Source organism: Panthera uncia, chromosome B4 (assembly GCF_023721935.1).
Source record: "Panthera uncia isolate 11264 chromosome B4, Puncia_PCG_1.0, whole genome shotgun sequence".
Classification (NCBI taxonomy): Eukaryota; Metazoa; Chordata; class Mammalia; order Carnivora; family Felidae; genus Panthera; species Panthera uncia.
In genome coordinates, this window is record NC_064809.1 from 75,721,745 (window position 1) to 75,745,650 (window position 23,906).

Genomic DNA, 23,906 nt, shown 5'->3' on the forward strand with positions numbered 1-23,906 from the left:
GGGTCCTGACTTGTTAATGGGATGGGAAATTGCAACCAGATTTGAAAAAAATAAATAGAATATAAAATACTACAGTGCAGTTGTACATACAAGGATAAGTACGAGGTCAAAAAATTTTGTTGTAAACATGTGTGTGTGCTGAGTCATGATTTAAAGCATGTTATTGTGGATTTGTGGCCAAAAATTTTGCAAGCCCCTGCATAGGAAGGTGAGCTTCAAGAGTGCAAGGGCCTTGTTTTAGAACAGTGCCTGGCATTTGTTAAGCGTTTCACAAAGAGGCTGAAGGAGTGAATGTCTAACACTACACTGCCTTCAAGATTAGAGTCAGACATACAGGAAAAGGTAAATATAGGCTTTTCGATACTAGTCTTAATCTGAGCATTAAAAATGTCTTGCTCAGTTCCATCTCTGTACTTGCACATTGTTGGCATATTTTAAAATGAAAGATGGAAGGAACACCTTAATTGCTGTCCTGAAAGATGGCATCTTTGCTCACCAGGAAAATGAGGTTAGAGGCGAAACACCGATATAGAGAAAATATAGACAAAGCACCATACAGGTCACCTGTAATAAGTGCCGAAGTTAAGGGCAGGGCCACAAGCACTCCTTGGGGACCGCGGGCGTGCCAGTTTTAGTGCTAGCTGCTGTGGGGGACGGGCGGCAGAGCCTGCATGCCCTGCCTTTTAGTAACAAAGAAAGGACACAGAAGTAAATACTGACAGCCTGTCGGTGGAACAGACAAGGCAGCGGACTGGACTGAGAGTCTACCACAGAAAAGGCTAGATGACAGCTGGACTGGCAAAATACATCTTGACCCAGCTGAAGCTTAAGCTGGGTTTCCTAAGAGGGAAACTGCGCGATAAGCCAAGGTTTGGGGAGCACATTTCAGGCCGGTAGAGAAGTAAGTAGCAATCTATGCCCTTTGTGGAAAGGCTGTTAAGGTGACGTGACCTTGAGTTGCGGCGCGTAGGTGGAAAAAAGTTCCGGGGAACTGTTTCATGGTCCTGCCTCCGAGCGCCCAAAAGAGAAAAAAAAAAAAATCCTGTTTTGAGACAATACCTGTATTTGGTTTTCTTCGCGTCTTGGGACGCGGGTGGGGGTTGGAAGACAAGACACAAGGGGCGGAGCCAACGCGCGCGACGGGCGGGACCACGCGAGCCCTCCCTCTAGCTACTGGAGGCCGGGCAAAGGGGCGGAGTTTCCGGTAGCAGCGGCACTCAGGCGTCGGGTGACGCTAGGCGGACGAGTCGTCACGTGACACGGAAGTGACTACGAACAGGAAGAGGACGAAAAAAATAACCGTCCGCGACGCCGAGCCGAACCGGACCAGCAGCCACCATGAACAGCAAAGGCAAGGACAGGGGGCGGCTGGGGCCGTCGCGGGGAACAGCGCTAGCCTGGAGCGAGCGGGCCCGGACCCCAGGGTCGCCAAACGCCAAGCTTGGGGCGAGCTGAGCCTCGCTCCTGGGCCGGCTGCAGTTCCGGGGGCTGCGCCAGAAGCCTTCGTCATCCCCGAACTACGGCTGCTCGCTCCTCCCGGCCCTTTCCCCCTTAAACTCTGTGGCGCAGTTTGGAGCTGCGGGCTCGGGTGGAGGGGTGGGGGGTGGGGGGAAAGGCTTGTCATGACAGGCATGTGCAGGAGCAAATGGGGAGCTAGAGCAGGGATTTGGGCAGGCCAATGGAGAGCCAGCGGAGGCGGGGCGCCGCGCTCCGGAACCAGAGGCTGGCGTCCGGGCTTAACTAGTGAGGTGCCGGCGCTGGTGGGCGGGCTAGGGGGCCAGAAAGGTCTCTTTCGCCTTTCCCTCCGATGGAGGCCTGGACTTCTCCCGGCTCCTGTGATTGCCCTAGTGTTTATCAGAATACGATCCTTTGTTGTTCCTCAGGACATTTACCTTCTCTCGGGTCTGAAGGTTCACTTCCACCACTCACTTTATTTGGAAGTCGACCTTGAGTAGGAAATCGATGGGGTAAATAATCGTAGCCACTGTGACTCAACGAGGTCTTGGCCAGTTACAACCAGGCCTATGAAGACCACCTAGAGCAGAGGCAGGATAGACCGTTGGTACATTGGCAGGCACGGGTGCCCAGACCTGCCCTGCATTGTGAAAGAAACTTGGGCCCAGCTAGACTTTCCCTTACACCAGTATGCTAACGGGAAGAGCGCCTTCCTGTCGATTGAGAATCCAGCATCTTCGGGTATAGGCCGGGAAGAGGGTGCAAAGAGAATGCTTATTTTCCTGGTTCCGGAAATCAGGCTCTGCAGAGCAGTCTGTTCCCACATCTCCTGCTTGTTGCCGCTAGGTTAGCTACCCAGTATGCTCTGCCCCATTTTGGTGGTTCTGTGTGATAGGCAACATGCATTTTCCCCCACCGCTTGTCTTCCAGGTCAATATCCGACACAGCCAACCTACCCTGTGCAGCCTCCTGGGAATCCAGTGTACCCTCAGACCTTGCATCTTCCTCAGGCTCCACCCTATACTGATGCCCCGCCTGCCTACTCAGAGGTGCTCCCAGTTTACTCGACTTGAACTGAATACTCTTCGGATCACATTTTCAGCCCTGAGCTAAGCCTGACTTCACATATTTATTTACTCTCCACAAACAGGAGAGAGTGCTGCCATGAATAATCTGAAACCCTGTATACTTCAGCAGTTTCTTTTGGGGTTGAGAATGCATTATCTGATTATATCTTTTGGCACAGGCTGAGGTTAAGAAGATGAGTGTGTGTTCCTTGAGTCTAACATTAGCTATAGCAGGAAGCGATCCAGGAGAATATTGAGTGGCAATGGAAAGGCAGCCTGTGTAACTTAGAGTGTAATCTACCTAAGGAGAATTAAGAGCTCTAAAATTGGAATGTCATGAAGTAACATGTGGCCTTCTCTTCTGCCTCTTGTAGCTCTATCGTCCGAGCTTTGTGCACCCAGGGGCTGCCACAGTCCCCACCATGTCGGCTGCGTTTCCTGGAGCCTCCCTGTATCTTCCCATGGCCCAATCTGTGGCTGTTGGACCTTTAGGTTCCACAATCCCTATGGCTTATTATCCAGTTGGTCCCATCTATCCACCTGGTTCAGCAGTGCTGGTGGAAGGAGGGTACGATGCAGGTGCCAGATTTGGAGCTGGGGCTGCTGCTGGCAACATTCCTGTGAGTATGACCTTATCAGAAAAACTCAGCTCTTGTGTCTTTTAACTTTCTGAAAAGATTACACATTCATCCTTTCGCCACGCCTGGGCAGTAGCTGTGGTATTGGTGTGAGCACTGATATCCAGGAGTCAGGTGTGAGGGGGCAGGAGAACTGTGGCAAGTCAGTAGCATCGGGCACATTCCCTGGGGTCTCAGTTAACCAGATTCCTTTGTTTTCCTGTCTTAGGAGTGCTGTCTGCTGCTCTTTCTGCTTCATTCTGGTACCGGGCTAGTAATACTCCTTATTCATTCCATAAGCATTTACTTCGAATTTGCCATAATCCCTATTAAGTAGCATTTGGAAAGATACTAGAGATTTTAGTTATGTTTCCTGCTTCGCTCCCCCATGCATAAAAATTAGAGCCCAAATGGCTCTTGCTAGGGCCAGCCACTCAAAACCATATACTAGAAATGAGGTGGGAATGCCTTTGGGTGAGTGGTAGGCTCTTTCCTGTTTGCATCTTTGGGTTCACAGAAAATCCAGACCTGCTTTACAATCCAAATTGGTGGCAGAACTAGCTCTAAGATGTGATTGGTCAGCATACTGCCGTCTTCTTAACGGATCCCGTTTTCACCTGTGCCCACTTCCCTCGTCTCAGCTGCCCTATGCCCAGTCAACCTTTGTGTTTTCCTTTCAGCCTCCACCCCCTGGATGCCCTCCCAATGCTGCTCAGCTTGCAGTCATGCAGGGAGCCAATGTCCTCGTAACTCAGCGGAAGGGAAACTTCTTCATGGGTGGCTCAGATGGTGGCTACACCATCTGGTGAAGAACCAAGGCCACCTCTGTGCCGAGAAAGACATCACATACCTTCAGCACTTCTCACAATGTAACTGCTTTAGTCATATTAACCTGAAGTTGCAGTTTAGACACATGTTGTTGGGGTGTCTTTCTGGTGCCCAAACTTTCAGGCACTTTTCAAACTTAATAAGGAACCATGTAATGGTAGCAGTACCTCCTTAAAGCATTTTGAGGTAGGGGAGGCATCCATTCATAAAATGAATGTGGGTGAAGCAGCCCTAAGGATCTTCCTTGAATTCCTCTGGAGTAATACTGTACCATACTGGTCTTTGCTCTTAGTAATAAAACATCAAATTAGGTTTGGAGGGAACTTTGATCTTCCTAAGAATTAAAGTTGCCAAATTATTCTGATTGGTCTTTAATCTCCTTTAAGTCTTTGATTTCTATTACTTGTTATAAATGAAACGCATTAGTTGTCTGCCTTTCCCTTTCCATCCTTTGCCCCACGTCCCACCCTCAACCCTAGTTTTCCAGTTCCTTCCCGCCAATCTCCATTGAATCAATGGTGCAGGACAGAAAGCCAGTCAGACTAACTTCCTTCTCTCCTTGCACTTCTCCCCACTTGCCATCTTTTAACTAGTCTTTCACAAGGATCCTCTGAAACCCCTTCTGTGCCCCAAGCACGGACCCCATCACTTCTGTTTTTTTGCGTCTCCTCAGGCAAAAGTGGAGGGTGCCTCTCGGACCCTCCTGGTAGGCTGTCTCTTCATCCGTGAACTAAACCCAAATTTGCTTCGGTGCCAGAAAACCTGAGAGCTGTATTTGAACAAAGGGTATCAATGCAAACTGTACTGTAAACAAGTTTGTTTAAAATGTCGGGGCAGGGAGGGGGCTGCATTTCAAAAGCCTGATGACGTTAGAGCCAAATTAGGGGACGTTTTCCCATCCAAAAATTGGTCACCATTTATCGTCAGAGTATCTGATGTAGGCACTCAAGGCTCCCAAGAACTCCTAAGCTGGGTTAATGGGGTCATATTAGGAATCCCTCACTACAAAATGACTTGAGTCCAGTGAAATCTCATTAGGGTTAAGAATATTTCAGGGATCCTTAATATTTTGATTTTTGTTTTCTGAAATTGGATTTTATTTTATTTTATCTTATAATTTCAGTTCATCTAAATTTTGTGTTCTGTACATGTGATGTTTGACTGTACCATTGACTGTTATGGAAGTTCAGCGTTGTATGTCTCTCTCTACACTGTGGTGCACTTAACTTGTGGATTTTTTATACTAAAAATGTAGAATAAAGACTATTTTGAAGATTTGAATAAAGTGATGAAGTTGCATTACACCTCACTTCAAGGATTCTTTACTCAGCTTGTTTTTAGGTTTCTTCTCTATATATCTTATATTCCACCTAAAATTCAAATAGGTACTGTTGTCATTCTGTTGGGTTTTGTTTTGTTTTTTAACGAAGCCTTTGAAATAAATGCAGGAGTGTAAGGCCAAGATTTGACCATTTTCATGAGTCCCGTTCTAGATGTTTTCCTTTTCTTTATTTCCTAAGCTCTTTCAGATTTTTAGAAGCCTGTTATGCCAGAGGTATTCAGAACATAAACTTAAGGGGGCGCCTGGGTGGCTTAGTTAAGCATCCCACTCTTGGTTTTGGCTCAGGTCATGATCTCATGGTTCTGGAGACTGAGCCCCAAGTCAGGAGCCTCGCTGACAGCGAGAAGCCCGCTTGGGATTCTCTCTCCTCACTCCCTCTCTCTCTGTTCCTCCCCTTCTTGCTCGCTTTCAAAACGGGCTTGAGCTCACCTGATGTAGAACTCGAACTCATGAACTATGAGATCATGACCTGAGCCAAAGGCAGATGCTTAATGCCTGAGCCACCCAGGCGCCCCTGAGAAAAATGTTTTAGTATAACAGTTTTTGTTAAGTTCGGGGTAACCTTTCAATTTCACCAAAGTTCTGTGTGGAGAAATACTGAAAGCAGATTATCAAGACGGATTCCTCAACTCCTGGGTCTTAACCGTGGGAGGAACAGAGTTTGGATGATGGAAGCAATACAATTTATAGACTTCAAAGGAGATTTAGCTTAATTCCAACTAAACAGTACCTGGGGAGCCAGGATTCCTACTGAAACACTGTATCTTTTAAACACCTCTAATTTTGGGGACTAAGATCCAAGAAGCTTCTCTGGGCTTGATTCAAAGGACATTGGTGGGTAAAATGGTAGGGAGGTAGTTCCTGGTGCCCTCTCTGTATACATAGAATGGGTCTGGGAAATTCTGGCCCTTTCCAGGATGGAAGGGAAACCAACTCATCACCCCAGGGATGTTTCTAATGACACTCCTCTGGGACAAGCTTCCCACCACCATTTTTGTTTCAATCTTGTGAGATGGTTCTGGAACTTCTGAAACTTCCCTGGGGTTCTTACTGCTTGGGAGAGAACATATGTAAAAGAGTTAAATAAGCAAAAAAAAAAAAAAAAAAAAAGCCTGGGGGTACCTGGGTGGCTGGGTTAAGCGTCAGACTTCGGCTCAGGTCACAATCTCGCAGTTCATGGGTTTAATTAAGTAAGCCCTGCATGGGGCTCTCTGCTGTCAGCACGGAGCCCACTTCGGATCCCCTGTCTCCCTTTCTCTCTGCCCATCCCCACTCTCTCTCTCTCTCTCAAAAATAAATAAACATTAAAAAAAATTAAGTCTGGATAAGTCAAAATATAAAGGTAGTTATTTCTTGCACACGAGAATCGGATTTCTATTATCAATAAACATTTTTAATTGTGAAAAAAATAGTAGCATCAGTGTAAGGTTGTTGGGGAATATGGAAAGGAAGAAGGCTCAGGAGATGGAGCACATTCATCAGGAGGTGAGGTCTCCATAGTCTGTCCCTCCTGGTCTGGCCTTTTACTGTGGTATCCAGCACCTGGCAAGAACTAGTATGGACACTATCTCTGCACAGGCTGTCAACTAGTTGACCAGGTAAGGGATAGGGGAGCAGCCAGCGACTCTTAACTGTCCTTCCCTTCGACCTTGAAAACACTGAAGATGATTGGGCACATACTCATGTTGTCGGGTACAGCTCCACCTTCTTGGGCAGCCACAGAAACCCGCTATATTAGAAAGGCCTGGCTAACGACATCATGAGCAGTTTCCTCTGTGTCCCTGGTGTCAGTGACGCTGGCATTCATTTGGGCCTGTGTCCTAGAAAGAGCTCAGGTTTGCCTATATCGATCAGTGCTGCTCACTGGTTTCAGATAAAACTTGCGCCTAATAAATTAAATAGTGTGTTAACACCGGAGCCTGGATAAGCTCCTTGGGGCCCGGGAGTCATTAGATGAAATATTCCTCCTTCTCCCTGCCCTTGGCTGAGTCACTCTCCATTTGGAGGATGGCGCTGGGCTCGCCTTCTGCAGGTTCGTAGGTGACGTAGCTGCCTTTGTTCTTGTACAGGTAAAAGAAGATCAAGATCACGACCGAGAGCAGGGTGAGGAAGACCACGGTGATAACAACTTGGAAAGGAGAGGGAAAATGCAGACATGTTTCAGGACTGAGGATGTCTCAGCAATTCATGGGGCCCCCTGAATTTGACGATTCCCTCGCTATGTATAAGCACCCTCACTATTTCTAAGAACCAGGGTTCTAATTAACCGGTGGCCACTTGCAAATCCATATTCCCCAAGTCCAACTTCCATGGTGCATGACCCCCGGAGTACCTTGGTACTTAAGCTAAGGACACAAGGCTTTTGATTTCTGACAAAACAACTCCCTCTCAACCGGTTCCTGATGATTAGGATAGAAACAGGAAGGAGGGAAACAGGAAATACCTTATCCCAAGAGGAAGGCATTTTAAAACCCACAGCCTCCTGCAGGGATTTCTCTGATCCCTCCCATCCTCTTCCTCACCCACTTGACAAACCACACACATCCTCATCTCTCCCCGCACAGTGGAGTGTAGCGCCCGTACGCGCTTACATCTGTTTGTGGCCGCTTCCCACGTTTACCGGCAGTGTCTCTGGCACAGAGCCTCTAAGAGTCTTTTACAGCCTTGTGTGTGTGCGTGTGTAAGATAACCTATGTGCCCAAACGAGCCCATTACTGGATTTGGTCTCCAATCTGTGGTGCTTTCCTGCATAGGGAAAATCCTAGTTCAGCCACTGGGTTCCCCATCTGTGGAGTGAGATAGCCGTGGAATTCAAGAGGTCTCTCAGATTTGGCTCAGGGCGTTTGTTACCTGCTATGAGTGCTGTGCTGGCCTCGGCTTTGGGGGACAGGGCTTCAGTGGCCTGCAGGATTGGGGTGGTCATCGGCTCTTCTGGAAAATTTAGAAAAGTGAAAAGGGAAATGGGGTGAATTCTTCTGTCCTAAAACATACATCCGTCCTTCAAATTTTACCACCCCACCTCTTCCCTAATAAAGAAGTTATCATTCAACTCCTGTAGTAAATCCGTATAGAAAAACCTGGAGAATAGAAGAGAAAATAAACTACCATCCAAAGACCATGAACAAGTTGATGGGTTTCTCTCTGCCTAATATAGTGGTTAAGAGTATGGGCTCTAGAGCCTAAATGATGAGGTTCGAATCTGAGCTCTGTCCTTTACTGGCTGTTACCTTCAGAAAATTACCTACCCCACCCCCCCGCCCCGCCCCCCTGCATGTGTCAGCTTCCTCACCTGCAAAATGGAGATAAAAGTATCTACTTTATAGGCTTGTTGTGACAGGTAGTACGTAACTCAATAAAGGTAAGCTATTGTGGGGCACGTGGGTGGCTTAGTTAAGGGCTCAGGTCATGATCTCACAGTTCATGAGTTCGAGCCCCGCATCGGGCTCTGTGCTGACAGCTCGGAGCCTGGAGCCTGCTTCGGATTCTGTGTCTCCCTCACTCTCTGCCCCTCCCACACTTGTGCTCTGTCTGTCTCTCTCAAAAATAAATGAGTGTTAATACATGGTCTTACAAACTCTTTGTAAACGTTATTTTAAAATAATGAAACGAATGCTTCTCTCTTATTAAAACCCTTTCTTACACTTCCAGAGTAGGCCCTGTAATTTAAAAGGTTCCGAAACAAGGCCTCTCCTACCCTAAAATACATCTCCTACCTCCTCCTGCTATTGTTCTATCCGTCCTTTAGAGCCTGAAAGTCCCGCCACTAAGGTCATTACCTAGGGTGGGAACACTCAGAACTACAGGTCTCCAGAAGTCCCTTTTAAGTGTTTATGCGGGCAGTCAGGGAGACGGAGCCCGTTTAGTTCTCGCCCCAGTTAGCATTTTCATGTAGGGATTTGAAGAGGCACCAGGTTCAGTTAACTGCAGGACAGAGGTATCCTGGGGAAAACAGGGGGCATTATTCAATATTCATTCAATAAATAATAGCAGCACTCATTAACTGCCTACCCTTTGCCAGGTACTGCGCCAGGCACACTGGAGATGTAATGGTGAGCAAAATGGTGTCCCTTCCCGGAGCCTACCCTCCACCATCCACGGTTCACAGTTAATGACTGCGATACATGAAACAAAGGAAATCGCCAGGCACTCGGGAAAGCATGTGACTTGGGCTTGATCTAGTCCTCCAGCAGGTGCAGCCTCCACAGGAAGTAAGATTTGAGGTGGGAGCCGAAGCAGGGGTAGGTGTTTACAGGGGAAGAGGGACAAGAGGTGGGGCACATTCTAGGCAGAGAAAAGAGCCCGGGTCAAAGCTCTGAGACAAGAGCTGGTGCGGCTGGACCACAGGGCAAGAGCGTGACTCCTGTCTAATGCCTGACACCTGCAGGTTTCCATTTAGGGCAAGTGAAATGAAGTCACCAGTGGTGGGCCTGGGAGCCGTGTTGAAAGGGGCCAATGGTGGTGAGGGGTCTTTTTTTTACACAGGCCAAGAAGAGGCCTGATGAACCTGGTCTTGCAACAAAGCAGAGGTGAGCCGCCTACAGCACCTGCCCTCCCCACGCCAGGCCAAACCCTTCTCCACTATTCTCCACTCTTTCTTTAGGAATGGATAGCTCAGCCACTCCATGGCCTTGGGCAAATGGTTACATCCCTCCCATTCACTCAAGTGCTCTAGTGTTGCTGATGGGGGGTGACATTAACCAACTTTGCAGGGTGAGGGTGAAGCCTGAAAGAGCTCGGAAGCGTCACAGAGTGCTTACTACTCAATATATTATTTAAGGTGACTTTGTTTATGTGCTCAGTGATTAAAAGCTGCTCTCGGTTGGAACCCTGCACCGACAAATTACTAGGTGACCCCTTAAGGAAGTTACTAAATCTCTCTGAGCTTCAGTTTCTTGATTTCCAAAATGGGAGCATGGTGGGCAGCTGGTGAGATGGCTCCAGACGATCCTTGCCACCTGGTATTTATACCTTTGTGTAAGCCCCTCTCCCTGTGCGTGGGCTGGACCCAGCGACTTCTAACAAACAGAATACAGCAAAAGCGATGGGATGTCATTTCTGATAGATGCCCTGAACTTACCCTCCTGGTCAGACTCTGACTGCTGCCTCTTAACACGTACACTTTCCTCCCCCAAACGTCCCAGGGCTGGCTGCACTCCTTTGCACTCCACCTTCTAGAATTCTGTACAGATGCTCTTAGTTTTGACTTTTTCTTTCTTTCTTTCTTTCTTTTTCTTTCTTTCTTTCTTTCTTTTTCTTTCTTTCTTTCTTTCTTTTTCTCCTTCCTTCCTTCCTTCCTTCTTCTTCTCTCTCTTTCTCTTTTTCTTTTAAGTAGGCTTCACGCCCAGCCTGGAGCCAAATGTGGGGCTTGAACCCATGACCCTGAGATCAAGGCCTGAGCTGAGATCGAGTTGGACCCTTAACTGACTGAGCCACCCAAGCATCCCAGTTTTGCCTTTCCTAAACATGAGAAAACATAAGACATACAAAAATCCCTGAGAAGAACAGTTTATGTACAGAATCTTAAGTATAAAAATTAAGAGAATTCCGTTCAATCCACCAACAGCAATTTACTTTGCACCTCCTGGGTACCTGAGGCAGAGTCATAGATGCTGGGAAAGGTGACAGTGATGAGGTCAACCAGGGACCGGACCATGGAGCTCAATCTCAGTGAGGCTTCAGAGGACAGATACATATGACTCCCTGGAAAGAGAGTCTGGGGCGGAAGATGATTCCTATTTGGGAAATTCTGCAAACGATCCTGATTATGACAGCTGCTATTTCCTAAGTCCCTGCTTTGTGCTGGGTGCTTTATATACATGCTTATTAATCCTTACAACATCAATCACTTCCAAGTAGGTGTTTTTATTTGCTAATGTGGACCTGGAGGCCCTGGGGGAGTTAAGTGACATGAGGCACGTCACACATGAAGGAACAGTGCATGGAGCCAAGCTCTGAATCCAGGACTACCCGCTCCAAAGCCCGAGCAAGGTATTTACACTAACACTTCCTACTACCCTCCTTTCCTCTTTTTTCGAATAGTGAAGGAGAGGAGGAGATCATAAAAGGTAACCATGAGGCAGCACAAGAAACTTTCCAGAAAGTTCAAGGGTTTAAAAGATACGGATAAAGGCGGAAGAAGAATCAGCTGGCCACAATCAACGACACACTGTGGTGTCACAAAGAGTGCATCCTTAAGGGCAACTGGTAAGCAGGGAGTGAAGTCAGCGTGATGTGGGAGCCACATTACTTCATATGCAACCTCCCTGACTTTAATGTTGGATGTGATCAGAGGCAAGCTGGCTACAACTAAAGGGTACATTTCAGCAATAGACCTTCACAGACAGAAGATTCAACAGAAGTGCCTTCCTTGGATGCCGTTCTTGGTCGGTTTCCATTTACGCAAAGCCATCTGGTGAGGCAGGAAGTACGAATGAAGGAGGTACAAAGAAATTTACCTCTCTGTGAAGACAATGGATTAATGAAGAAGGCAGACCCAACATCAGATTTTTACTTCTGATGAAAATGGTCTCTTTTGGAAGTGAAGGCTCTTGGGAATCTACTTCTAAAAGGAGCAAGCACACCTCTCAGGAACAAAGGCTCATCCATTTTGTTGCATGTGTCGGAATTTCCTTCGTTTTAGGGCTGAATAATGGGACACAGGAAATTCTGACACGTGTTACAAAATGGATTCCACTTATAGGAGGTACCTAGAACAGTCAAGTTCATAGGGACGGGAAGTAGAATGGTGGTTGTCAGGAGCTGGGCAGAGGAGGGATGGGGAGTTGTTGTTTAATGGGTACGAGAGTGTCAGTCTGGGAAGACGAGAAATTTATGGAGATGGATGGTGGTGATGGTTGCACAACAATGTGAATATACTTAATAGACATAATATTGTAAATGTTATGTATAATTTTACTATAGTTAAGAAAACCCTTTTCTTTATACAGTTTACATTCTCAGAAGGGGAAGATGGACAATAAACTAAGTAAGTTAAAGATATACTGTATTAGATGATGATTGGTGCTATGTAGAAAAAAAGAGCAGGAAGGGGGTTGGGGCTTGGCCTGTGGATAGGGGTAGACGGAGAGTCTTCCTGATAAAGTGACTGGAGAAAAGACCTATGGAAGGCGAGGAAGGCAGCTGGGCAGAGATCTGGGCAGAGGGAACAGCAAGTGTGAGGTGGGGGTATCCACAATAGTGGAAAGCACTGGGGCTGTAGAACGCTTGGCATGCGTTAAGGCATGGCATGGAGGTCATGGTGGAGGGGGGGGATGCCAGCAAGAGGAGATGGAATTAAAGGGGCTGTATATTTTGGCTTTTTCAGTGACTGAAATGAAAACCTTTAGAGGTTTTTGAGCAGGGACTGGATTTATATCTCAAAGCAGTGCTTTTCAGCCTCTGTGGTACATAAGAATCTCCTGAGGATCTTGTTAAAATGCAGATTCTGATTTGGTGGGTCTGGGGATGGCAGGGGGGTGGGGTGGGGCTGAAATTCCAAAGACCATACTTCTTCTTTTTTAATGTTTATTCCTTTTTGAGAGAAAGTGTTCAAGGGGAGGGGTAGAGAGAGAGAGGGAGACAGTGGATCTGAAGCGGGTTCTGCACTGACAACAGAGAGCCTGACTCCCGGAGGCTCGAATTCATGACATGAACTGAGCTCATGAACACAATTACATGACCTGAGCCAAAGTCTGTCACTTAACCAACCGAGCCAGCCAGGCGTCCCCAAAGACCACACTTTTGAAACGATGAGACCACCATGTTGTGAAGAAGCCCGATGTAGCCCACAGGAGGATGAGAGGCTCCACGTGGGGAAACTGAGGCACCCCACGCTCGGCTGACAGCTAGAAGCAGCTGCTAGATGTGTGAGGGAGCCTGTTTTGGACCTTCCAGCCAACTGAAGCTGCGGGAATGGGCACAGACGAAACCAGCAGAAGTGTGCCAGCAGTCCCACAGAATTGTAAGAAATAATAAAATTGTTCTTATTGTAAGCGACTGGTTGTTGAGGTTTGTGATGCAGCAATGGGTAACTGAAACAGAAGCTGATTTTTTTTTTTTTTTAGAGCCCCAATGTGGGGCTTGAACCCACAACCCTGAGATCAAGGCCTGAGCTGAGATCAAGAGCCGGACCCTTAACCAACTGAATCCCAACCCTGCAGGTGCCCCCAAACAGAAACTGATTTTAAAGGATCCCTTTGCCGTGTGGACAAGGGGCTGTGGGAAGATAGGACAGGGGTAGAAGCAGGTTGTTGTACCCTCCCCAAGGCCACAGCTGCATCCACCCAAAAGGGGTGACTTTTTCTACTGGCTTGGAAGCACTGACTGGGTCTAGTGGCAGCCCAGTGAGAAAGTGGTGGGATTCTGGCAAGGGTGACGGCAAGGTTTTGGGACTGAGTAACTGGAGGGCATGGTGTCACCCGAGATGGGAAGCCTGCAGGAGGAACAGATGTGGAAGGGAAGATCAGAATTCAATTCTGGACACGACTGCTTATTAGACATCCAAGTGCAGATGTTAAGACTGGAATTTTGGGAAGAGGTCTGGACTGGAGGTTTAAAAAGTCAGCATATTAAAGCCCATGAGAGTGTGTGAGATCACCAAGGGAACAAGTACCAATATGCAGGCCCAAGGGCTGAGCCCACAAAGGAAAGAGCAAAGGAGACTGAGGAGTAACAGCCAAACAGATCAGGTACTAGCATTACTGGGTTTGACCACGCAGGGCTCACATGTTGTCATGACCCGGACAACACAAGCTGTAGTGAAATCCGGCGTCAAAGGCCCTGGTTTACAGTGGATTCAAGGAAAGAAAAAAAAAAAAAATGGAAGAGGAGGAACTGGGAGCAGAATATAGATAAACTTTTTCCTGTAAATATGAGCAGAGCAATGGGGCTGTAGTGGGAGGGGGATGGGAGTTTAGGGTTTTTGTTTATTTTTTTAAGGATGGGAGAAATGACAGCATGTTTATTTATGGATAGGAATAACTCAGAGAGGGAACAGCTGGTGATACGTGAGGGAGGAGAGTGGCTCCAACCACGTCCTTGACAGGGACGGGACCCAGTGCACAGAGAGACTGGCTGGCTGCAGGAGGAGCAGAGATCTGGTGTCACTGACACGCACGGGGGCAGGCGGCAGGTGCGCGGGGGCGGTGGGAGCCTCTGGCAGTTCCTTCTGAGAAGTTTAATTTGCTCAAGAAAATAGAACGCAAGGTCATCAACTGAGAGTGAGGATGGGGACTGGAGTTTAAGGAGAGTTGAAAGGTGCGGTAGGAGTAAATAGCCTCTTATCACAGAGCATGGGTAAGACTGTTTCTAACATCCTGCGGAGTAGTACAGGCTGGCTCTAAGGTCTAAGTGGAGAAGTGATTGACCATCAAGAAACGAAGTGATGCACGTGTAACCACAGGGTCTTCCGCTAGGATCTGACCTCGGTTCTTTCTGAATTGATACTATTATGTCAAACCACGCCGGTTCTAAATTTATGGTCCCTCTGTAATTCAAAATAAGTCATAAGACAGGTATAAGAAAGTTCATGTAATTCAGGGGCGCCTGGGTGGCGCAGTCGGTTAAGCGTCCGACTTCAGCCAGGTCACGATCTCGCGGTCCGTGAGTTCGAGCCCCGCGTCAGGCTCTGGGCTGATAGCTCGGAGCCTGGAGCCTGTTTCCGATTCTGTGTCTCCCTCTCTCTCTGCCCCTCCCCCGTTCATGCTCTGTCTCTCTCTGTCCCAAAAATAAATAAAAAATGTTAAAAAAAAAAAAAAAAAAAAAAGAAAGTTCATGTAATTCAAAATATGTCGTAAGATAGGTATAAGAAAGTTCAATATCATTTTTCCCTTCTGATAGTAACTCTGCCTTTTTTGCTTGCCTTGTAAGACACTGCACGGTAAATCCTTTGCAAGATCTTTAGGATCTTTTTTTGGTGATCTGCTTTACTGGTGCCTTCTACACGAGCTTAGTGTGGAAGGGCTCAGTGCCCTTTGGGTAAAGGCAGACTCCTGCAGGCCCAGGGAACGTTCCACAAATTTGTGCAAGTCTCCAAGCAAGAGGGGCAACCAGTAAACTGATGAACAGAGAGATTTCAACTGACTGCAGAAATGGGCCAAATTGAACAAGATGAGAATTCGACAAGAGTCCCCGGTCTTAGGTTCAGCAAACCAACTACTCATGAAGAAAGAAGGGGGGCGCCATGGCTTAGTAGTAGCATATATATAGACTTACAGTGAGATCAGTGGAAAGCAACTGGTACTAGAAGGATATACCCCAAAATGGCAACAAGAGTGATAGCTAGGTGGTGGAATTTTCGATGATTTGTAATTTCTTCTACATGCTTTTCAACTGCGTGGATCTACTTCTCAGGAGGATTCCCCCCCCAGAATACAATATAGTACTGTAAATGTATTTTCTCTTCCTCATGATTTTCCTAATAACATTTTCTTTTCTCTAGCTTACTTTACTGTAAGAATACAGTGTATAGTATGTATAACATACAGAATATATGTTCTGTGTGTGTGTGTGTATATATATATATACATATATACATATATACATATGTTATATGTATATACAATCGAGTGTTATTGGTAAGGCTTTTGGTCAACAGTAGGCTATTAGTAATTAAGTTTGGGGGGGGAGTCAAAAGTTATACAAGGATTTTTTTTTTTTTTAACGTTTATTTATTTTTGAGACAGAGAGAGACAGAGCATGAATAGGGGAGGGGCAGAGAGAGAGGGAGACACAGAATCCGAAACAGGCTCCAGGCTCTGAGCTGTCAGCACAGAGCCCGACGCGGGGCTCGAACTCATGAACTGTGAGATCATGACCTGAGCCGAAGTCAGACGCTTAACTGACTGAGCCACCCAGGCGCCCCTATACATGGATTTTTGACTGTGTGGAGGTTGGTGTCCCTAATCCCCATGTTGTTCAAGGGTCACCTGTTCTTTTACAATCTTAAAAAAAGTTAGGGGCGCCTGGGTGGCTCAGTTGGTTAAGCATCCGGCTTCAGCCCAGGTCATGATCTCACAGTTCATGAGTTCGAGCCCCGCACTGGGCTCTCTCTCTGCTGTCAGCAAGAGCCTACTTTGGATCCTCTGTCCCCCTCTGTCTCTCTTCCCCTTCCCTGTTCATGTATTTTTTTTCTCTCTCTCTCAAAAATAAAAAAAATAAATAAAAAAAAATTTTTTAACTTGCTGTCATCTTAGGCCCCCGTTAATATAAATACGGTCTCTAATAATGGAGGTAACAACGTGGACCTACTTTGTGCCACTCTTAGACTGCAGAGCTGCATCAGGGTGTGACAATTATGTGGTGAACAGCCAAAATAATGAAAGGCTTGGAAACTGTATCAGATAAGGAAAGCTTCTAAGACAAAGTCCAGACAGAACACTTAGGGAGAGCCCAGAATTTGAATGCTATCTTCAAATATGCCGACGGATGGCCTGTGCAAGAGGACCACTGGCGGAAACTAATGGGAGAGAGAGGTCTCCCCCCTCCCCCGCTGCCACCGGGCAGGAAGAGCAAATCGGGTCACATGCTTCAATGGGGTACTGGAGAGAGAATTTTAGCACAGAATGGGTGGGTGAACTAGCTGACCCTCAGGAACTTTCTCAGCCTTAATTTTGGAATTTAAAAAAAAAATTTTTTTTAATGTTTATTTATTTTTGAAAGAGACAGAGCACAAGCAGGGGAGGGGCAGAGAGAGAGGGAGACACAGAATCCGAAGCAGGCTCCAGGCTCTGAGCTGTCAGCACAGAGCCTGACGCGGGGCTGGAACTCACAAACCTTGAGATCATGACCTGAGCCGAAGTTGGGACACTTAACTGAGCCACCCAGGCGCCCCAATTTTGGAATTTTTATAAAGTGAAAGTGTTCCTTTAGAATTTTCTTCGAAATCAAATTTCTGAACTGGTGAAATCTCAGTGAAGTCTCTAGTTTAGTTATCAGGATTATACCGATGTTAATGTGTTGGTTTTCGCAACGTGCCATGGTCGTGTAAGATACTGACATTAGGAAAACCGGCTGAAGAGTACATGGGAACTCTCTGCATTATTTTTGCACCTTTTCTACAAATCTAAATTCCTCCAAAATAAAATGTTTACTTTTTTTTTTTTTTAAATCGAATTTTGAACTCCACTCCACTAAAGGTCATGGGGTATCCTAGGTGCTAATGAGCTAGGGTCTTCAGGCTTCAAGTGTCACAACTGTAACCTATGGGGGTGCCTGGCTGGCTCAATTGGTAGAGCCTGTGACTCTTAATCTCAGGGTTTTGAGAGACATAGGGAGCAAGTGGGGGAGGAGCAGAGAGAGAGGGAGAGAGAATTCCAAGCAGGCTCTGGCCTATCACTGCAGAGCCCAAAGACGATGTGGGGCTCAAACTCACAAACCTCGCGATCATGACCTGAGCCCAAGTCAAAGAGTCAGAAGCTTAACCGGCTGAGCCACCCAGGTGCCCCTTAACCTCAGGGTTGTGAGTTTAAGCCCCATGTGGGGCATGGAGCCTACATAAAATTAAAAAAACAAAACTGTAGTCTATATTTGCACTTTATACATTATAACATACATTATTTTCTCTCCACCCCACGGTGGTGATGTAAACAGGGTTGGTGTTATCATTATGTACGAGCTCAGCAAACTGCATCAAGCAGCCCAGAGTTACTCGGCAGTTGGCTGAGTTGGGCTTCAAATCTATCTCCTTATTTCAAGGTTCTTTCCACCGCACAGTACCAGCTCTCCAGGTTCTGGAAACATCTCTGCTCTACTCCCAGCTAGCCATTTTGTTTACATGTCCACTGGGTTTGGTTCCCGGAGTTTTACTGCAGAACGGAAAGGGTGTTCACTATAGCACTGTTCGCAAGAGTTGACACATATCTGAATGTCTATCGGCAGGGGATGATTAAATAAATTACAGGCCATTCATTCTGGAAACACTATACAGTTGTTAAAAGGAACATGGTTAGATCTGCTATTACTGACACAGGATATACGGTTAGATGAAAGAAGCAAATTGCTAGGGCAGTAATGTGTAATATGATTACGTGTTTGAAAAAAAGTAAATTAAAATGAAACTATAAACGTACACACACACACACACACACATACACATATGTCTGCGTATACACCGAAAAGGTCTAGAAGGCTACTCCTTAAGTGGCATGTCACAGCTTTTTTTAAAAAAATAATTTTTAAAATTGTTTATTTATTTATTTGGAGAGAGAGACAGACAGACAGACAGACAGAGCGAGCACCAGCAGGGGAGGGGCAGAGAGGGAGAGGGAGAGAGAGAATCCCAAGCCGACTCTGTGCTGTTGCCGGGATGCGGGGCTCCATCCCACGAACCGTGAGATCACGACCTGAGCTGAAACCAAGAGGTGGACGCTTAACCGACTGAGCCACCCAGGCGTCTTGCATGTAACAGCTTTTTAATGAAAAAATAAACAACAGGGGCACCTGGGTGGCTCAGGCGGTTAAGCGTCTGACTTTGGCTCAGGTCATGATCTCAAGGTTTGTGGGTTCGAGCCCCGCATCGGGCTCTGTGCTGACAGCTCGGAGCCTGGAGCCTGCTTCGGATTCTGTGTCTTCCTCTCTCTCTGCCCCACCCCTGCTTGCACTCTGTCTCTCTGTCTCAAAAATGAATAAACATTAAAAAAAAAAAATTAAAACAAAAGAAAAAGGAAACAACAACCAAGTAAACTTAAGTTCAGGAAGCCTGGCAAAAAAAGGGGGTAAATGGCTTATAGCTTTCCTACCATCATCTCCTGTTCCTACCCTGCTTCTCTCCTGTCTCCCTGTCCAAATAAAGGAATAATGATGTTACTCTCTTCCTTCCCTTCTCAGACATGGAAGGACTGTAACACCATTTTTCGTTCAGGCGGGAGGCTTAGGGTACAGGACCACAGTAAGATTTGAGGCTCCACCCAAATCCTAACCAACAGCAAATGAACTTCAAGATCTATTTTGCCTATTTACCCTTTTTTGGTTCTTGTTAACCCAGATACCTGTCGGTTTCCTTGTGACCCCTGTTTCCAGGCTAAATCTCTTATCACTGAGGCATCAGATCCTTTGCCACTTCAGTTTGCCAACCTACTTATTTGCTCTAAGCTTGCCCAACAAAGGGCGGCTCCCCCAGTTCTCCTTTCTATGGGAACCCGCCCTGGAAGTCTGCTCCCTTTCTCCTTCCTTCTCTTTCATGTGCCTGGGCCAACGGGGTGGAGTGAGACTCTGAGACCGATGTACGATGGCAGAAAAACCACAGGCTTTGGAGTAAACCAGACCTGGCACAAAATCCTGCCTCGGCCTTTATTAGGCACATGACCTTGGGAGAATTTAATCTCTGTACATTTCTTCATTGCCCCGAACGTCAGTTTTTGCTTCTCCAAAATGAGAATAAAACCTGTTCACAGGGCTGTGAGTAGGAATAAGCAAGATGAAAAAGGTGGGGGGTCTAATTCAGAGTGAAGACAACCTAGGATGTGGCTGTGTAATTAGGTGGCACAAGAGATGGGCTTAACCTGGCGCAGGGCAGGGGGAGACACAGCCCACAATGCCAGTTTCCACTCCACCCTGCTTTCAATAGGGTGGCTTGTGTGCTGGGCACAGCAGGCACAATGCCTAGGGTCTACAGTACTTTAGGGGCCCATCAAAGTGTTTTCTGAGGATTTTAATTGTAGCGATTTAAATTTCTTTTAAAATCAGAAGAAAAAAATGGAATGTTAGGTCAAGGAAACTGTCATATTGTTATATCAATCAATTATTAATTATAAATATAAAATAATGGTTTCATTATATCAATATTGTGTTCTTCTTTATACCAACACGGTTGTAAAACAATTTTTCAATTAGCAATAATCACACCTTCAATATCATAGCGTTGGCTGTGATACAGCCACTATGCAAGCTTAAAAACTACAATTTTATATAAATGTAAATATATTTTTTAATGGAAGAATGGGCTCACAAAGGCAAAAGTACCAAGGGCCTCTGAAAGCCATAACGTGTCCTCACTTTCAACACTCCCAAAGGATCTCCTTTAGGACATCTTTATAGATTAGGGAAAAGGGATGTGAGGCGGCATAGGTGGGGAGGCGGGGAACCCACAAGTAAGACTCTCAATTATCCCATCCTTCAAAGTACAAGCCCTCCCCCTGTCTGTGATTACCCTGTCCCTGTCAAGGAACTTTTGTTTGCTTGAACCCCATGAATGGGGGGCTGTATGATACATCCCAGAATACCACTTCATTCATGTCGCTCGTTGGGTCAAGAATACAAATATAAAACTCAACGACAACCACAAAACCAGCCAATTAAAAAACGGCCAAGGACTTGAATCGACATATCTGCAAAGGAGATATGCGAAAAAAAAAAAAAAAAAAAAAAAAAAAAAAAGAAGGAAAGAAAAGAAGAGTGCTGTTAAGGATGCAGAGAAATTGGAACCTTTGTGCGTCGATGGTAAACAGTATGGCCGCTCCTCAAAAAATTAAACAGAAACACCACATGATCCAGCAATTTCACTACTGGGAATGTACCCAAAAGAACTGAAAGCAGGTACTCGAGAAGTCATTCATATTCACAGCAGCCTTATTCACAGTAGCCAAAAGGTGAAAGCAATCTATTGATGGGTGAATGGATACACAAAATGATGTATCATATATATATGTATAATGATGTATGTGTGCTATTATTCAGCCTTAAAAGGAGAGAAATTCTGACACATGGTGCAGCATGGATGAACCCTAGACATGTTAAGAGAGTCAGACAGAAAAGGACAAATATTGTATGATTCCACTTACATGAGGTACCTCGTCAAATTTCTACAGATAGAAAGTATATTGCTGGTCATTAGGCGCTGGAGGGCGGGGCAGTGGGGGGTTATTGCCTAATCAATACACAGTTTCAGTGTGGGAAGATGACAAAGTTCTGGAGATGGGCCGTCACGATGATTGCACAACAGTGTGAATGTTAATCAGTATTTAATACCACTGGGCTACCAAAACGTGGTTAAAATTGTAACATGTATAGTATCTGTATTTTACCACAAATTGAAAAAAGGAAAGAAGAGAATTTACCCAGGTCTTAATTCCTCAGTTAGCTGCCCAAGCATCACTTCTTTTCCCTCGGGGAGGTTTATTCTCATGGTCCTCTGCCCTCTCCTCCAGAACACCGTCCAGGACAAATGCAGTCTTGGTGGTTTCACACAAGGCACGAACCTGATCCGGAACACCCACTGTGCCCTTCTTGCTGTGTACAAACCTCATCGATTCTTTAAGCGTAAGTACTCCATTCCATTCCCCACTCACGAAGCCTTTGCTGACCAATCTGGACTCCTAGCCACTTCTCCCTTTCCTCATCTCTCACTGGACAACGAACATTGTGAATAGTGCGCATCACCAGTTACAGAGGACACTGTCTTAGACTTCCCTGGGGTTGTCACATGTCACATCAGTATAGTAGATAATGTCGGTCCTAATGACGAATGAGGCTGTGTATATGAAAACAAAGGTGTATAGACCAACCAAGGTTTTGTTCCCCACCCCCCCACCCTAAATGAGTACACAACGAAAACACAATCAGTGACTATCTGATGGTTTGTCTGGCTCAGCTTGGTTACGGAACAAAAGGCAGGGAATCTGTTCTCAGAGTGAGGAGAGGTGGATCCCTGCCTGCAAGAAACAATGGGTTTTGATCCTGGACCGTAGCATCAGAGGAATGGAATTAAAAAGCAGGCAGGGGCACCTGGGTGGCTCAGCTGGTTAAGTGTCCGACTTCGGCTCAGGTCATGATCTCACGATCTGTGAGTTTAAGCCCCACATTGGGCTCTGGACTCTGGGCTGACAGCGCAGAGCCTGCTTGTCTCCCTCTCTCTGCTCCTCCCCCGCGCTCTCTCTCAAAAATAAACAAACATTTAAAAAAACAAAACAAAAACAGACAGAATTCCTTTCCAGGAAAATGTGGGTCTCTAACAAGCACTTGTTTGTTACCAACGTTACTGAATGCTTACTAGATATGAGACACTGTTGCTAGGTGTTTTATATGTGGTATCTCATAATAACCTCGCAAGATAGGCACTATTTCCCCCATTTTACAGATGAGAAAACTGGAGCTTTGAGGGTAGATCACTCACTAAAGGTCACAAAGTTTTAAGTGGCAGTGTCGGGGACCAGCCCAGGTCCCCGCGATTTCAGATTCAAACCGCACCAAAGTAACCACTCTGGTTGCCCTCTGGGCCTTCCAGGCCCTTTGGAGGTGAGCACGGAGATCTGGGCTGAGGCCTCAGGGAATTCCAGGCCTGGGCTAGGGGTAGACGAATGTCTCTACCATTAGTATTAGGAAAGGCCTTCACCTACCTCCTGGAGAAGGCGTGGTTAGCAGGCTAGTCATCGCAGCAAGTGGAGAGAGAGCAGATCTGTGGGAAGAGGGACAAAGACGGCATGAGGTGGATGGGCCCCTACCTGGCGCTGGAGAGCCTTTGGAGCCAGGTTTTCGTGGGTCCCTTCCCTCATGGGGCTAGTCCTAAACCCTTCTCTTTGGGTTTCCCTGAGCACATCTTCGGGCTGGAGCTACCAAGAGCAGAGCCGAGATCTCTGGTACTTGGCGGACGCTGCCTTTGAACGTGCCACCCCGAGATCCTTTCACTCGGCCACCAACCACATTTACCTAAGGGATCTCTCCCGGCCTGAGAAAGTTAGGCGAAGGTATGCAAATTAGCAGCGCACCCAGTTTCGCCCGGCCACAGGCACGGGTGCTCTGCGCTTCGCGAGCCTGGCGGCTGCGCCCAGCCGTCCACTAGGGGTCAGGAGAGGGCCGGGAGGGCAGGACGCACCGGCCCCCCCGCGTGGGGGCAGGGTCGGGGCCTGGGGGCGGGGAGCCAGGCACCAGAACGTGGAGGTGAGGGGCCTCAGTCGCCTTCGGGCCCGTCCCCGACCAGCCGCCGTCGGGCCCTGGCCCGCTCTCCTCAGTCGTCCCTTCCCCGTCACGCTGCGCCGTCCGCGCACCCCCTGCCGTACCCCGCCCGCCGGCCACTAACGCCGAGCCCCGCTTGGCCCCGCGCGGACGTCGGGGCTGGCGCGGCGCGGACCCGGCGACTCGGCCTCGGCCCCGCCCCTCCAGCGTTACCGGCACAAGGCTCCCGGGGCAGCCCGCGGCGCGTGAGACCGGCCGTCCGGGGCGGGCGTTTCCGAGCGGCCGCGACGGGAGGCTCCGGCCGCTCTGGGCTGGCGTCGCGCCCGCGGCCGAGGCGACTGCCGTGTGCTCGCGGCCCCCGGGTTCGGCCGGGCCTCCCGCCCTCCCCAGGTGCCCTCCTCCGCGTGCTCACCTTCCCAGTCGGACGGGCTGCCGCGGAAAGGGCCCGGCGCCGCTCCGCGCGTCCTTTTGAACTCTCCGGGGGGCGGGAACGGCGGAGATTCGCCGAGGGCCGCCAAGGGACACCGAGCGGGAGGAAGCCGCGGACCGGGGCGCGGAGCTAGCTGCGGAGGCCGGCCGGGAGTGGGGGTGGGGGGGCCGGCCGACTGGGTGGGACAGGAAAAGAGGAGAGAAACCGCCCTCTGCAGGTTCCCTCTGCCCGCCCGGCCGCCGCTGCTCCCCCGGGAGGAAAGGCTGCTTTTCCTCGTCCGA

At 47.6% G+C, this 23,906-nt stretch overlaps 2 protein-coding genes across 3 annotated transcripts; one reads left to right on the forward strand and one right to left on the reverse strand.

Moving 5' to 3' along the window:
* The first annotated feature begins 1,261 nt into the window (after positions 1–1,261).
* On the forward strand, positions 1,262–5,276 carry DAZAP2 (DAZ associated protein 2). Of its 2 annotated transcripts, none has more exons than XM_049625483.1 (4): positions 1,262–1,351; positions 2,386–2,504; positions 2,897–3,065; positions 3,820–5,276. In XM_049625483.1, exons 1-4 carry the CDS (start codon positions 1,339–1,341, stop codon positions 4,140–4,142), a joined length of 624 nt encoding a protein of 207 aa, XP_049481440.1. In that variant the 5' UTR covers positions 1,262–1,338; the 3' UTR covers positions 4,143–5,276. The 2 variants fall into 2 exon arrangements, with proteins under 2 accessions (XP_049481440.1, XP_049481439.1); XM_049625482.1 differs by having other exon boundaries at positions 2,897–3,142; positions 3,820–4,050.
* Positions 5,277–6,675: 1,399 nt separating this feature from the next.
* On the reverse strand, positions 6,676–23,906 carry SMAGP (small cell adhesion glycoprotein; the record flags this gene model as incomplete). The annotated part of the gene is made up of 4 exons (XM_049625484.1): positions 6,676–7,437; positions 8,160–8,240; positions 22,640–22,698; positions 23,608–23,906. Coding segments are annotated over 4 exons (618 nt in total), but the record flags the coding sequence as incomplete, so codon positions are not given.

Coding starts and splice junctions, on each gene's coding strand:
- DAZAP2 (XM_049625483.1), top strand. Junction 2,505..2,896: donor CCCCGCCTGCCTACTCAGAG/GTGCTCCCAGTT, acceptor TGCCTCTTGTAG/CTCTATCGTCCGAGCTTTGT. Junction 3,066..3,819: donor TGGTCCCATCTATCCACCTG/GTTCAGCAGTGC, acceptor TTTTCCTTTCAG/CCTCCACCCCCTGGATGCCC.